This window comes from Myotis brandtii, unplaced genomic scaffold, assembly GCF_000412655.1.
Source record: "Myotis brandtii unplaced genomic scaffold, ASM41265v1 scaffold9164, whole genome shotgun sequence".
In the NCBI taxonomy this organism is placed as follows: domain Eukaryota; kingdom Metazoa; phylum Chordata; class Mammalia; order Chiroptera; family Vespertilionidae; genus Myotis; species Myotis brandtii.
The window spans coordinates 9,295-20,292 of record NW_005371775.1 but is presented as its reverse complement, the minus strand read 5'-3'; the positions used below and the strand labels follow the sequence as shown (position 1 = coordinate 20,292).

The 10,998-nt window shown below is 54.9% G+C and overlaps 2 protein-coding genes across 5 annotated transcripts in view; both read right to left on the bottom strand.

Annotated features, from left to right (window-relative positions):
• LOC102247538 (leukocyte-associated immunoglobulin-like receptor 2) overlaps positions 1–5,645 on the bottom strand; it is a 17,423-nt gene extending 11,778 nt beyond the window's left edge. Inside the window, exons 1-5 of one of the 4 annotated variants that reach the window (XR_001360501.1) lie at positions 5,545–5,645; positions 5,100–5,135; positions 3,401–3,718; positions 2,679–2,810; positions 1,504–2,198 (exon numbers count right to left, since the gene is read on the bottom strand). Coding sequence is in view for 3 of the 4 variants with exons in the window: in XM_014532874.1 (XP_014388360.1) it covers positions 2,062–2,198; positions 3,152–3,718; positions 5,100–5,135; positions 5,545–5,578 (774 nt within the window). In the remaining variant the exon portion in view is untranslated. Of the gene's footprint in view, positions 1–1,503; positions 2,199–2,678; positions 2,811–3,151; positions 3,719–5,099; positions 5,136–5,544 lie in introns of those variants that run through there. The other 3 variants (XM_014532874.1, XM_005885642.2, XM_014532875.1) reach the window with 3 other exon arrangements.
• A 3,238-nt stretch (positions 5,646–8,883) lies between these two features.
• Positions 8,884–10,998, bottom strand: part of LOC102247826 (leukocyte-associated immunoglobulin-like receptor 2) — a 7,276-nt gene continuing 5,161 nt past the window's right edge. Inside the window, exons 2-3 of the mRNA XM_014532873.1 lie at positions 10,035–10,378; positions 8,884–9,325 (exon numbers count right to left, since the gene is read on the bottom strand). Of these exons, the coding sequence (XP_014388359.1) occupies positions 9,195–9,325; positions 10,035–10,378 (475 nt within the window). The 3' untranslated portion in view covers positions 8,884–9,194. The remainder of the gene's footprint in view (positions 9,326–10,034; positions 10,379–10,998) is intronic.

The window sequence follows — 10,998 nt, the reverse complement described above, 5'->3', positions numbered from 1 at the left end:
CTGTGCCTCCCTGTGTCCTGTGAACCTGGGCTGCCACCAACACACTCCCCTGCTTCCCAGCTGCCTCTGGTTATTTCTAAACTGAAAGCCCTACGTCCACAGGAGCAGATGCACAAAAGAAACAGTCATGTTGTCCACACGTTGGTGGGCGGGGCATCTGGGAAGGTTGACTTTCAAAGAACCAGAAGGGTCCGGGCTGGTGGCTGGATTCCGGTTGGACCTTGATGAACCAATGGGTCCATTTAAGGCAAAGAACACAGACACTCTGATTAGGGAAGGTGGTCGCATAGCCTCCCTCACCCCAACTCTGAGGCACATCGTTGTGACCTCCCAGGGCGGAGGTGACAGAGGAGAGTCAAGACCTAGAGGGAAAGGCCTGAGACTCCTCAGCTCCCAGCTCAGGGATGGCTGAGGGGGCTGCAGACCCAGGCAGGCCCCTGGCAGAGTGGGCCATCAGGAAGGGCAAAGTCTGGGAGGGGAGGATGGTGAATTTCTCTAATAGTGTCAACAATACAAATAAGATTGTCAGAAGGGGCAAATGTGTACTATTCAGTGGGATTTCGTACATTCACCATCTTGTGCAACCATTGCCTCTACCTTGTTCCAAATTATTTCCATCACCCCCAAAAGAAATGGTGTGCCCATTGAATCCATGTGCTGGGGGCATATTCCAGCAGGTCATAAATGCAAGAAGTTCATCAAAATGTTGATGGGTTTCTATATTCCTGGGAGAGCACAGAGCTGGGCTGGACATTGGAGGGGCTTAATCATATTACCTGCTGCTAAAATACCTGAAAGCATTTCCCCAAACCTGAAAATATACATGTTATTACCTGCTGCTGGCCAAACAGCTGAACAGTTGAAGGCAGCTCCCCAACCTGACAATGCCTACTGTATAACAAACCTTACCTTTGATATGTATATCTGCTTTGCTTTAGAGCAATTTGTGTTAATAAAAAGCTAGGGGTCCAGAGATTCAGAGAACTTGGTTACTGAAGCTACGGCTCCTCTGGCTCCCCAAAATGAATTCCAAATTTATATTTCTAGTCTCTTTATTAATTTACTCGCAGCCTTCTCCAGATTCCTGAACCCGTCTAGATTCAGGGAAAGACCCCGGTACCATGAAGGTCTGTCTCAGACACAGGACCAACAGGCGTGTATGTACAGAGAGATGTATGGGGCAGGATTGGCTCACACAATTCAGGAATCTGGCAAGTGCAAAATCTGCAGGGAGGGCTGGTGGCTGGAGACCAGGAGAGCTGCTGCTGCAGCTCAAGCCCCAGGAAGTCTGTCCACAGCATCTGGGGTCAGTCCTGTTCTCTTCAGCCCATGTGAGGAGACCCACCCACCTGATGGAGGGCAGTTTGCTTCCCTCCCATGTCTTAGAGGCCCTGGTTGGCTGGGCTGGGGATCATGTTGAAACCCAGAGCAGCGAGCTGAGATTTGATAGCCCCCAGATGGTGTCTCATTCACCCAAAGAATGAAATCTCAGTAGAGAAGATTGAAGCAAATGTGGGGAAACTTTATTGCAAGCAGATTCAGACTCCCTGCATGGGGAGAGGGCTCAGTCATGGTTGCCACTGAAGCCTGTGGTCTAGGGGTACATATTTGCTACAAACCTGCTCTCTGTCTCCCACTGTGGACACCTGATTGATTCTCTCAATTGTTCTTGACCAGAAGCAGACCTGAACCTTAGTGTTACAGCCCCTTCCTAGTTTCACGTGTCTCCCCTCTGAATCTCAATCATTGTTATTTCTGCGTGGTTCGCTCCGTGGTCAGGCTGGATAACATGGTCGTATCTGTCCTGCCTCCATCTGTGTTTGTTTCCTGTGGGGCACTGCCCTGTGTGTCTGCCTGTCAATCAAGATGACTCCTCTCAATGGTCCTGGGAAGATGAAGGTTGAGGCCAAGCATCCTAACCCACATGGGCCTGGGTTCTCTTGTCCTTGAACAACAGCGGGGGCGGCTCTGGTCATCTGGGCTCCAGGGTGAGCCTCGGGCCCTCGGTGAGATCCCTCCTGGTGCTCTGGGGTCCCCTCTTGCTGGGGGGCTCCCTTGTGTTTACTCCTGTGGTCCCTGTGGGGCCCTACGCTGGCTGAGCCCAGCTTCCACCAGAATCACCACCAGGATCAGCAAGACCACGCCCGCCAGGCCCAAGCGAATGCTGTTCTCCACAGTGTAATCCCGGGAGGCGGGGCCTGGAAGCAGAGGGTAGGAGTCACTGACAGGTGGACACGACCCTGCCAGGCCAGGCCCAGGTGGGGGCGCCCCAGGCTGAGGTCCCCCCTACCCAGCCCAGGCTCTGTAGGGTGGGGGGGGGAGCAGAGGGCTCTAGGGGCTCCAGTGAAGGGGGCAAGGGAAGCACTGAGCCCAACTTCCTCTCTGTCTTCCCCACTCACCTGGTCCTTCACCGCCCACAGCACCCTCACCTGGCCTCTTTCTCTGCACCTCCCAGTATAGAGGACGCCCCCGACAACCCCCAGAAAGGGCACAGGGAGACGAGGACACTGGGGTGGCACCCTCTCTGCTTCCACTTGTCTGAGGTGCTGGCCACCCCTCAGAACATCCCGTCACCCTCCCTACATTAGCACAGGGCAGCTGGTCCTGGCCCATGGACACACAGGGTGGGAGCCCCCTGACCCGGCCACAGGCTCACAGGGCCTGAATTCTGAGCTCACCTCACCCGGCCACTGTGCCACCAACCGTCCCCCAGGGCAGGGAGGGTCACAGGGTCAGGATAAACTAGTGGACACCTCCAGGCCTGGTTGATGAGGGTCACCACAGGGCATGTGCTTCTACCCATAGGATGTCTTGAGTCACAGCATGAAGAAGAGAGAGGAGAGAGAAGACCCTTCGATTTAAAGGTAGAATTTCTCCCCTCCCTCACTCTCCATGTCCTTGCTTGACTCTTACTCAGGGTCCAGTTTGTATCAGGGTATGACCACACCTGTCCAGGGACAGCCTCATCCAAAAAAATACCACAAAGCACTGCCAATCCATGGGCAGGGACCCCATGGACCATGGGATTTGCTCACGGTGGGGGGACCCGAATGGATACATTGCCTGGTCCCCACAGAGCCTGGCCAGGGGAAAAGGCAGGGCACCACCTGAGGGGAAGAACTCATGGCCACTTGTAGGGGTCTGTCCCCACCTGGTGGCTGGAAACTCAGGCCCCACCCATCCCAGCAGGACAGCTCTGTGTCCCCTCTGATGCGGGGCTCAGGGTCCAGACCACTGTGGTGTCCAGATGGGACCAGACTCCAGGGCCCTGAGCCAGGGGTGAAGGCTGAGGGCCGTGTGTGCAGAGGGAGGGGAGCCCCAGGGCAGGGGGTGAGCAGGAGGGTAGGGAGCCCGAGGACAGAGACGAGGCTGGGACAGGTTGCAGGGCCCTGGGACCCACCTGAGGGCGGAGTGGAGTCCTCCTCTGTCATTTTCAGCTCCAGGGGCTCACTGTGCTCAGACCAGAGGGAATCTTGGTGATAGCGGCAGCGATAACGCCCAGCCATGTCTTCACTCACCGTGGGGAAGTGGAATCTGGCCTTTGTCCCCTGCCAACCATCTTGAGACTCGCTTTTCTGACCGTAATATTCATGTTTTCCATCCTTCTCCAGGCGGAATAACTCAGCCCCAGCTGGGCCCCGGCACACCAAGGTCACAGGCCGTCCCCGGGGGACCACAGGGCCTGGCTGGACCCTGAGGGAGGGTTTGGGCCAAACCCCTGGGAGGAAGCAGAGCAGGATCTCAGGCTCCATCATGAGGAAATCTCCAACCTCCCCCCCCACTCCCCCCCGGGCTTTAAGCGTGCAGCTCAGTGGAGTTTAGCAAACTCACAGAGCTGCGCAACCCTCACCACAGCCCAAATCTACACCATTTTCACCATCCCTTCCCCAAAACCCTATCCCATCCTCGTCCAGGAAACTGAATTTTCATCACTCCTGTGACTTCCCCATGTGACACAAGGACCCGAGTTCTGGTGACATCGTGGGCTTTTCTCAGGAGGACACGGGAGGTGTCACAGCAGCCTGGGGCCCTGGGAAAGTCGCCTTCCCCACAGCCACTCTCCAGGGGGACAGACAGGGCTGGAAGGGAGGAAGAGGATGAGGATGAGCAGGCCATTTGTGGGGACAGGGACCCAGGATTCTGAGATGGTGGGAATGACCTGGCTGGCTCTGCAGGCAGCTGGAAAGATTGAGGGGACCAGAGGGACTGCAGGGCCCCATGGGAACTCTAGTGGGCGTGGGGGTGGAGCTCCAGCGCCTACCTGCTCACATGACCCCTGTTGGTGTAGAGACCCTACACTCAACTCATTGGCAAGTCCTCTGAGCAGCACTAACTCAGGTTCCCTCTGCATTTCCCGCCTTCCTCTCAGCCCTTTTCAACTTCCTTGTTATTGAGGCACCTGAAACCCCAAGTGTCTAAACTGGGCTGGGCAGGGGAACAGAGGGTTCTAGCCCTGAAACAGGAAGAAGGCATTCAAGTTACTCAATCCCCATAGAGCCAGAGCTGGCCGAGCCCCAGAACTCATTCCCTTGGTTAGTCATCCCCTCCTTCCTTCAGCCACAGCTCAGCTCCCATCTGTCCCTTTACAGACGCCTCCTTGTGCCACTGGCTCCACAAAGAGGAGAAACACAGGAGGGTCCCTGCCTTCTTGGGGGAAGGGTAGAGGGAGCACAGGGCTGAGGAGGGTGCAATCCACAGCCACGTGCTGTGATACTCGCCCAGGGCTGAGTGTGGGAGGCTCAGGGTGAGTGTGGGAGGCTCAGGGCTAGGGGGGCAGAGATGACCTCTCAGAGTCACGGGGGGCGGCCCTGAGCTGAGACCAGAGGCCAAATATGAATGAGCCAAGCGGAGCTACATGAGCCTTAGTGTGGGAGGTGGTCATGGTAGAGACAGATCATGGTGTTTGTGAAAGTGAAAGAAAGGCTGGTTTCTGAAGGTAACTTAGCCAGAGGGCATGAGAACAGACCGATCCAGACAAAGAGAGAGGCTGGGGGCTCATTCCAGCTGAGGATACACCTGGAGAGGACTCTGAGGAAAAGCAATATTTTGCCTGAAAATGAAACTTGTATGTAAAACTCCATAGAAAAGGGCGGACTCACCCTCCTGCATGTGGATCGTCTGGCCCAGGCAGAGCACTGCAAGGGATGGTCTGGTGAGAACAACACCCAGCGCCTGGTTCCGCCCCTGCCAGCAATCAGGGGGCCTTCCTGGAGGCAGCCGACTCGGCCCGAGAATATCCCAGGCTCCCTCCTGGGCATTTCCTCTGAGCACAATCCTGCTTCCTGCTCTGAGTTTCCAAACAAACCCCCACCCCCTCTTCCAATCAGGTCCTCAGTCAGAACCTGTCCCCATGCCCAGGCACCTGCTTCTAGGACTGACCCTCCCATGGTCACACTTAGGTCAGGCCCAGAGCTGAGGGACCACACCCCCAGGAGGGACCATGAGTCTCCTGGGCTGGAGTCAGGACTGAACTGGTATGGCGACACCTGCTCTAGCTCCCACCAGCTCAGTCCCTGGAATACGGTCCCTCCATCCAGGACTCACCGAGGCCCAGGAGGGTGGAGGGCCGGGGGCTCATGGGCAGCCTCTCCCAGTCTTCTCTGTCCTTGTCCACCTGTAGGAGGTGAGTCTGTCTGGGTGAGGGAGGACAGGGTCCTGCAGGTCAGTGAACGTGCAGGGCGGCTTTAAAGGGGCCGAGTCATATGCGTTATTTCCGTGGTTTCTTATGAAAGGAGGTTGGGTGCTCCAAACTCCAAATCTAGTTTCCCCTTTTTGGGTCCAGAGTGGTGTTGGTGAAAGTATATAAAATATTGTATTTCTAATTTGTTCAGGCAGCAGTTTCTAGAGATGTATGTCCTAACCAGGCTCAACCCATGACCAGATGAAACCTACATGGTATTAATTCACCGGTGATGGACAAACATTGATGATAGATACATAGATCCAAGATAGATCTAGATAACTGGATACTCAGATACATAGATGTATAAGTTGTTACACAGATACTCAAATTGATAGTTACATAGATAAATACATAGATGCAAACATGGAAATAGAGATAGTTACAAAGATACTTAGTTATATAAACCCATCCTGGGGTACATACATAGATATGCAGATTGTCAGATACATAATTATATACATAAGGAGAGTTGAATAGATATTTAGATAGATACACAGATCTATACTAATAAAAGGTAATATGTTAATTAGACCGGGTCGACCAGACATCTTCCGGAAGTCCAACATCCTTCTGGACAAATAGGGGGCGACCAGGCCAGCAGAGTGGCCGTTCGGGGTGACGTAGCCATTAGGGGACCAGTTAGGTGGCGATCGGGCCAGCAAGCTGAGGTACTTAGGGGCGATCAGGTAGGAAGGCAGAGTGGTTGGGGGCGATCATATAGGCAGGCATGGGAGCAGTTAGGAGCCAGCAGTTTTGGACTGTGAGAGGGATATCCAACTGCCGGTTTAGGCCCCATTGCATATGGGGCCTCAACCAGCAGTTGGACATCCCCCGAGGGGTCCCAGATTGGAGATGGTGCAGGTGGCCTGAGGGATCCCCCAGCCATGCATGAATTTTGTGCACCAGGCCTCTAGTAGTTATATAAATATATCGATATTTACATACATAGTTACATATATAGATAGATACATAGATAATTAGATAAATACCTACATAGATAGATATATAGATACAATGATAGATACTTAGATACATAGAAAGGTATACAGACAATACAGGCAGGAAAACTTCTTGGCTTGTGAGGACTGTCCTTTAAAACTGAGTGTCTTCTCTCCCCTCTCTCTTTGTCCTGCTGTGACTCAGACATGCCATGGGTGGGAAGAAGGGCAGGGCCAGGGGTGGCCCCCATCGTCCAGGCCTGGGTGTGTCCACCTAGTTGATCCTGACACTCGGCTTTAAAGGACAGTCCTCACAGGCTGACTGTCCCCAAACCACACATTACCTTATGCAAATGCTTCAGTTTCTCAGGGCAAAGGGGAAACCATAGAACTCTCCTGACACCTCCATGTCATTCCTGGGAGAGCACAGAGCTGAGTGGGACACTGGAAGGACTCAGCCCCCCCTCTCCCAAGCTCCGAGGGCTGGCGGCACCTGTCTCAGGCTCCATGCCTGTGCCTCCCTGTGTCCTGTGAACCTGGGCTGCCACCAACACACTCCCCTGCTTCCCAGCTGCCTCTGGTTATTTCTAAACTGAAAGCCCTACGTCCACAGGAGCAGATGCACAAAAGAAACAGTCATGTTGTCCACACGTTGGTGGGCGGGGCATCTGGGAAGGTTGACTTTCAAAGAACCAGAAGGGTCCGGGCTGGTGGCTGGATTCCGGTTGGACCTTGATGAACCAATGGGTCCATTTAGGGCACAGAACACAGGCACTCTGATTAGGGAAGGTGGTCCCATAGCCTCCCTCACCCCAACTCTGAGGCACATCGTTGTGACCTCCCAGGGCGGAGGTGACAGAGGAGAGTCAAGACCTAGAGGGAAAGGCCTGAGACTCCTCAGCTCCCAGCTCAGGGATGGCTGAGGGGGCTGCAGACCCAGGCAGGCCCCTGGCAGAGTGGGCCATCAGGAAGGGCAAAGTCTGGGAGGGGAGGATGGTGAATTTCTCTAACAGTGTCAACAATACACATAAGATCATAAGATGGGGCAAATGTGTACTATTCAGTGAGATTTCGTACATTCACCATCTTGTGCAACCATTGCCACTACCTTGTTCCAAATTATTTTCATCACCCCCGAAAGAAATGATGTGCCCATTGAATCCATGTGCTGGGGGCATATTCCAGCAGGTCCTAAATGCAAGAAGTTTATCAAAAGGTTGATGGGCTTCTATATTCAGCACTACCGAATCACATTACCTGCTGCTAAAATAAGTGAAAGCATTTCCTCAAACCTGAAAATCTACATGTTATTACCTGCCTCTGGCCAAAGAGCTGAACAGCTGAAGGCAGCTCCCCCAACCTGACAATGCCTACTGTATACCAAACCTTACCTTTGATATGTATATCTGCTTTTCTGTAGAGCAATTTGTGTTAATAAAAAGCTAGGGGTCCAGAGATTCAGAAAACTTGGTTACTGAAGCTAGGTCTCTGGCTCCCCACCAAAATGCCTTCAAAATTTATATTTCTAGTCTCTTTATTAATTTACTCACAGCCCTTCTCCAGATTCCTGAACCCGTCTAGATTCAGGGAAAGAACCCAGTACCATGAAGGTCTGTCTCAGACACAGGACCAACAGGCGTGTATATACAGAGAGATGTATGGGGCAGGATTGGCTCACACAATCCAGGAGTCTGGCAAGTGCAAAATCTGCAGGGAGGGCTGCCGGCTGGAGACCAGGGGAGCTGCTGTTGCAGCTCAAGCCCCAGGAAGTCTGTCCACAACGTCGGGGCCAGTCCTGTTCTCTTCAGCCAATGTGAGGAGGCTCACCCACCTGATGGAGGGCAGTTTGATTCCCTCCCATGTCTTAGGGACCCTGGTTGGCTGGGCTGGGGATCATGTTGAAATCCGGTACAGCGAGCTGAGATTTGATAGCCCCAGATTGTGTCACACACACCCAAAGAACAAAATCTTGGACCACAAGATTGAAGCAAAAGTGGGGAAACTTTATTGCAAGCAGATTCAGACTACCTGCATGGGGAGAGGGCTCAGTCATGGTTGCCACTGAAGCCTGTGGTCTAGGGGTATATATTTGCTACAAACCTGCTCTCTGTCTCCCCCTGTGGCCACCTGATGGATTCTCTCAATAGTTCTTGCCCAGGAGCAGACCTGAACCTTTGGGGTTCCTATGCCTCAGCTCACCTTAGTGTTGCCGCCCCTCCCTAGGTCAAGTGCATCTCCTCTGAGTCTAAAATCATTCTGTTATCTGCGTGGTTGGCTTCCGTGGTCAGGCTGGATAACATGGTCGTATCTGCCCTTCCTCCGCCTGCCTTTCTTTCCCCGGGACCCTGGCCTGTCTGCCTGCCTGTCAATCAAGATGACTCCTCTCAATGGTCCTGGGAAGGTGAAGGTTGAGGTCAAGCATCCTAACCCACGTGGGCCTGGGTCCTCTTGTCGTTGAATAACAGTAGGGGCGGCTCTGGACATCTTGGCTCCAGGGTGAGCCTTGGGCCCTCGGTGAGGTCCCTGCTGGGGCCTAGGGTCCCCTCTCTCTGGGGGTTCCCTTGTGTTTATGCCTATGGTCCCTGTGGGGTCCTGTGCTGGCTGAGCCCAGCTTCCACCAGAATCGCCACCAGGATCAGCAAGACCAAGCCCGCCAGGCCCATGCGGATGCTGTTCTCCACCGTGTAATCCCGGGAGGTGGGGCCTGGAAGCAGAGGGCAGAGGTCATTGACAGGTGGACACAACCTGGCCAGGCCAGGCCCTATGAAGCTGGAGCCCACTGCCCAGCAGAGCCCGAGGAGGAGTCGCCCCAGGCTGAGCTCTCCCCTCCCCAGCCCAGGCATCAGGTAGAAGCGGAGGGCTCCAGTGAAGGGGGTGGGAAAGCACTGAGCCCAGGTTCCACTCCATCTTCCCAACAAACCTGGCCCTTCACCACCACAGCGCCCTCACCTGGCCTCTTTCTCTGCACCTCTCACTATAGAGGACGCCCCACACACGCCCCAGAAAGGGCTCAGGGAGACGAGGACATTGGGATGGCACGCTCTCTGCTTCCACTTGTCTGAAGGGCTGGCCGCCCCTCAGAACGTCCCACCACCCTCCATACATTAGCACAGGGCAGCTGGTCCTGGCCCATGGACACACAGCCTCCCGAGGGGAAGGACACCTGGCCCCCTGCAGGGGTCTGTCCCCACCTGGTGGCCGGAAGCTCACTGTGTCCCCTGTGATGCAGGACTCGGGGTCCAGGCCACCGTGGTGTCCAGATGGGACCAGATTCCACGGCGCTGAGCCAGGGGTGAAGGCCGAGGGTCGTGTGTGCAGAGGGAGGGGAGCCCCAGGGCTGGGGGTGAGCAGGAAGGCAGGGAGCCCGAGGACAGAGACGGGGCTGGGACAGGGAGCAGGGCCCTGGGACCCACCTGAGGGTGGAGTGGAGTCCTCTTCTGTCACCTGCAACTGCAGGCGCTCACTGCGCTCAGACCAGCCATACGCATGTTCATAGAGGCAGGTATAATTCCCAGCAGTGTCTTCACTCACCGCGGGGATGTGGAATCTGGTCTCTGTCACTGGCAAACCATCTTGAGACACTTTTTTCTGATTCTCATATACAAGTCTTCCATCCTTCTCCAGGCGGAAGAACTCAGCCCAAGCTGGGCCCCAGCACACGAGGGTCACAGGCCGTCCCCGGGGGACCACAGGGCCTGGCTCAGCCCTGAGGGAGGGTATGGGCAGGACCCCTGGGAGGAAGCAGAGCAGGATCAGGCTCCATCATGAGGAAATCTCCAACCTCACACCCCCCGTGTTTTAAGCCTGCAGCTCAGTGGTTCTTAGCAAACTCACAGAGCTGTGCAACCCTCACCACAGCCCAATTCTTGTCCATTTGCACAATCCCTTGTCCAAGAGACCACCCCTCTACCCCCTCCAGGGGACTCAGTTCTCATCACTCCAATGACTTCTCCATATGACACAAGTTCTGGTGACATCCTGGGCTTTTCTCAGGGGGACATGGGAGGAGTCAGAGCAGACTGGCAACCCCGGCACATACCCCTCCCCATGGTTGCTCTCCAGGGGGGCAGACAGGGCTGGGAGGGAGGCAAAGCGTGAGGATGAGCAGGTCACTGGTAGGGACAGGGATGCTAGTGTAGGAGAGAGTGGGAATGACCTGCTGGGTCTGAAAGCAGCTGGGGGAGAGAGTGGGGGTCAATGGGGGTTGCAGGGCCCCATGGGAAGTCTAGAGGAGGTGGCAGTGGACACTAGCCCAGACCTGCTCCCAGGACCCCAGTGGGTGAAGACCCCCACTCCAGGGCACGTCCTCTGAGCAGCACTCACTCAGGTTCCCTCTGCATTTCCCGCCACCCTCTCAGCCCATTTCCACTTCCTTGT